The sequence below is a fragment of the Pundamilia nyererei genome, unplaced genomic scaffold, assembly GCF_000239375.1.
Source record: "Pundamilia nyererei isolate P.nyererei 1_Seehausen unplaced genomic scaffold, PunNye1.0 scaffold03581, whole genome shotgun sequence".
NCBI classification, from domain to species: Eukaryota; Metazoa; Chordata; class Actinopteri; order Cichliformes; family Cichlidae; genus Pundamilia; species Pundamilia nyererei.
The window spans coordinates 1-3,477 of record NW_005190982.1 but is presented as its reverse complement, the minus strand read 5'-3'; the positions used below and the strand labels follow the sequence as shown (position 1 = coordinate 3,477).

Genomic DNA, 3,477 nt, shown 5'->3' with positions numbered 1-3,477 from the left:
TTTTTTTTTGTTTTAAATCACAACTCAAGTTTCCTATCTTTTCAAAGCTTAAAAAACCTACCCACAAATCTGGATTACCAACAGTACTATTAGCTGGTTCCTTAACAAAACTGAATAATGAAAGAATTTGCAGCATTGTATGAACTGTGCAGGTGCGACTACCCACCATTTTTTGTGCAGTCCTGAAGAACTGAGAGACATCACGGACGACATTGCCAAAGGTGTCATAGAGGCGCACATAAGACCTCACCCACGATGGAAGCATGGCCCGGGTATCAGCATTTTTAAATCTGTTGGGAAACTTTTCATTTTAGTTTAAGAATACTTTTTTACATTTTCAATTAATAAGGTGAACTAAGCACTTAATTGAGAATTTTTTAAATGTGAAGCTTCTGAGACACTGTCTGGTATAGTGGAGAATGTTCCCTCTTGTATGATGTTACTTAATTAAGTAAACCTGGTCTATATCTGACCTCTGATCACACAAGAAGATCGCTCCATAGTCTTCCTTGTGACGAATCACTCTACCAATGGCCTGATTCACAGCTCTGAAAGCCTGCTGTCTGTACCAGTCTTGCCCTGATAAGTACTGTTCACACACACACACACACACACACGCACACACACACACGTAGAAATCCAACTACCGTTATACGACCAAGCAATCCTTTAGTGTACCTCAATAATTAACTTTTTTGATTTTCTTTCACCTTTTGCCCTACAGAATTCTTTTGATTCATCTCATCCAAAAATTGCATTTTCAGGACAACGCGAGGGTCTTTTTTTGGAGGGAAAGGAAGGCCAGTAATGATGACACCCCGACCAAACATGTCTGCAAAATCCAGACCCTCGCTTGCCTAAGACAAGAAGATATAATTACATAGCAGCTTTGAGAGAAGGTTTTTGTGTAACCCTACATTAAAATGAAAGAGAATCCTAACTCCATATCTACGTTTTCTTAAATGTTTATCCAATTAGTCACAGCCATCATAGAAAAAGAGGTAGGTTGCAAAAGGGAAAAACAGCATAAAACGGCTAACAAAGAGAGATATTCATGTCACAAAAATGAACAGTCATTCCCAAAACATTGTATGGTAATACACTTGTAAACAAAAGAAAAAAAATTGCCTGATGTTGACACAAGAGGACAAGGGTACCAAAGATATGACATGTCCTTTGAATATCATATACAATTGTGATCAGAAGTTTATGAACACTCATCATGGGTATGAATGTCATGATTATTTTGGGCTTCTAATGATTTCTTTCAACTGCTCTTTCCAGGTTGAAATGGTTTTACAGCATTCATCTATTATGACTTGAACATTATTGGATGCACTACTTTAAATTAATTGAGATTTTATATTAATCGCACAGGGTCAAAGGCATATAATAAACTCAAATATCAACAGACATCCACTTAAATCATTCATAAGGTCTTTGTCTTTTAAATTGATGAGGTCAAGGCCAATAAACTCATCAGTGATTGTGATTTATTACAGCTGGAAGTTTCTCTTTGCAAGCATAAAAAGGACAAATACTCAGAACAACATGAAAGTCCAAGGAACTCAGTTTATGTAAATTGGGAAGGTCTCTTGGAACCATTCTGAACTGCAATTCCAAGATCATTAGTTCAAACAACTTCAATTAAATACAAGATATTCAAATGACTCACTACTTTACCATGCTCCGAAGGGGGGGACTCTAGGATATCAACAACTACAACATTTGCAGGTGTCCACATAGATAAGCCAAATGATTTCTGGAGAACAGTTTTTTGGACCGAGAAAAACAATGATCGAGTTGTTGTCCACAATTACAAGGTGTGTTTGGACGAGTAAAAGTGAGGGCTTAACACCTAACAACACTGCACCAACTATCAAGTATGTACAGATAGATGATTTGTACGAACATTCATGATCATGATGATTGTATGTAAACTTCTGATCACATCTGTATACCCACACTATACAGCAAAAGTTGGAGCTGAAACATGACAACAGAAAACATTGTAGGACTTTTGCAGAGTCCATGGACAGCCTCCTCACCTTCCCTCGACACACACCAAAGAAGGCTCCTCCTTTGGATCGGGGATCATTGACTTTGGTGTAATAACCATCAATGACCTAGGAATAGACAGAAAGAAGCTCAATTTCTTTCAAATCTTTAGATTTTTATAACTATAAAAAGCTTAGGATATTTCTTTAGATGTGAAATGTTTACAGAGGGGTTCACAGCCGAGTGATACGACACCTAAAATATAAATAAATACTAACTTCATTAAAGGTGCCCTTCTCTGTAGGTTCAACAAACATGGGCTTTAACTTCTCAATGCGGTTTGTATGTCCGGTAGCCTGGTGATAACACATATACACACGCAGGAAATTACTTTATACAGTAACATCTTAGATTGCTATAAATGATTAAATTGACTGTGGAGTACCTCATTTAAAAAGAAAGAAAGAAAGAAATGAGTTCATACTGGTTAAAAGGCTTTTTACTTTTAATTATTACATTTATATTTTGATATCTTTACATGCTATTTTTTAAAATATGCACACTGTACCCTTACGCACCCTGATGGCTCCCCACCCCACCAGCTTATCGTTGTGGAGGGGTTTGTATGTCCCAGGTATCCCAGAGGCTAAATTGTGAGGGGGCTATTTACCCTGTGGTAGGGTCACCCATGGCAAACTGGTCCTGGTTGAGGGGCCACACAAAGAGCAATTTAAAAGGCCCCTGGTAATAGAACGTCAAAGGAACAGTTCCCACTACCCGGGACAGGGTTACCAGGGAGAATGCTGGACAGACCACGTGAACGTAAGGGTATAGTTAGAAGTCCACAAAACTTCTCAAAGTTTTGTGGACTTTGAGAAGGGTGTCTGGCACATTGCTCCGGGCCATTCGATCCGTATACGACTGTTGCAAAAGCTTGTCTGCATGGCCCATCATCCACTGGAAACAATAGCAGAGTTGTCTGTATATTAAATTTCCATTAAATGTATTTCTAATTTGCTAGACAATACAAAATATAATTCATGGAGAAAGAGAACACAAAACATAAAAGTGACTAGAAAAGCTAAAAAACAACAAAACACCCCCCAAACCCATATGGTTTTCCATAGGTGATTCTGCTGAATTACACTTACCCTCCAGAATTCCAATGTTTTTTCCATTGAAGGAAAGGAAGGGAAAAATACTAAAAGTCCATGAGGAACCAGACAACTCAGGTTGGCTGAGAAAAGAACACAAGTTACAAAACTGTATCACAATCAAAACCAAGGTAACAATTAAGTTTAAAATCCAGGCATCTGTGAAAATAGAATTTATGAAATTTAACAGAGTTAAAAGTTAGCAGAGAGTTAGCTCGCTAGTTTCCACCTAAACATAATACGCCATGTTCTGATCGAGAGATTTCTAAAAAAACAAAACATTACAACATACAGCCGAAGGATGGACGCTAACTTTTTTTTTTTT

The 3,477-nt window shown here is 37.6% G+C and overlaps 1 protein-coding gene across 1 annotated transcript; it reads right to left on the bottom strand.

Moving 5' to 3' along the window:
* Positions 1 to 166: 166 nt before the first annotated feature.
* On the bottom strand, positions 167 to 3,235 carry LOC102211395 (regulator of telomere elongation helicase 1-like; the record flags this gene model as incomplete). Its single annotated transcript, XM_005755823.1, has 6 exons — positions 167 to 290; positions 474 to 589; positions 711 to 857; positions 2,049 to 2,126; positions 2,277 to 2,354; positions 3,150 to 3,235. Coding segments are annotated over 6 exons (629 nt in total), but the record flags the coding sequence as incomplete, so codon positions are not given.
* Between the last annotated feature and the right edge of the window lie 242 nt (positions 3,236 to 3,477).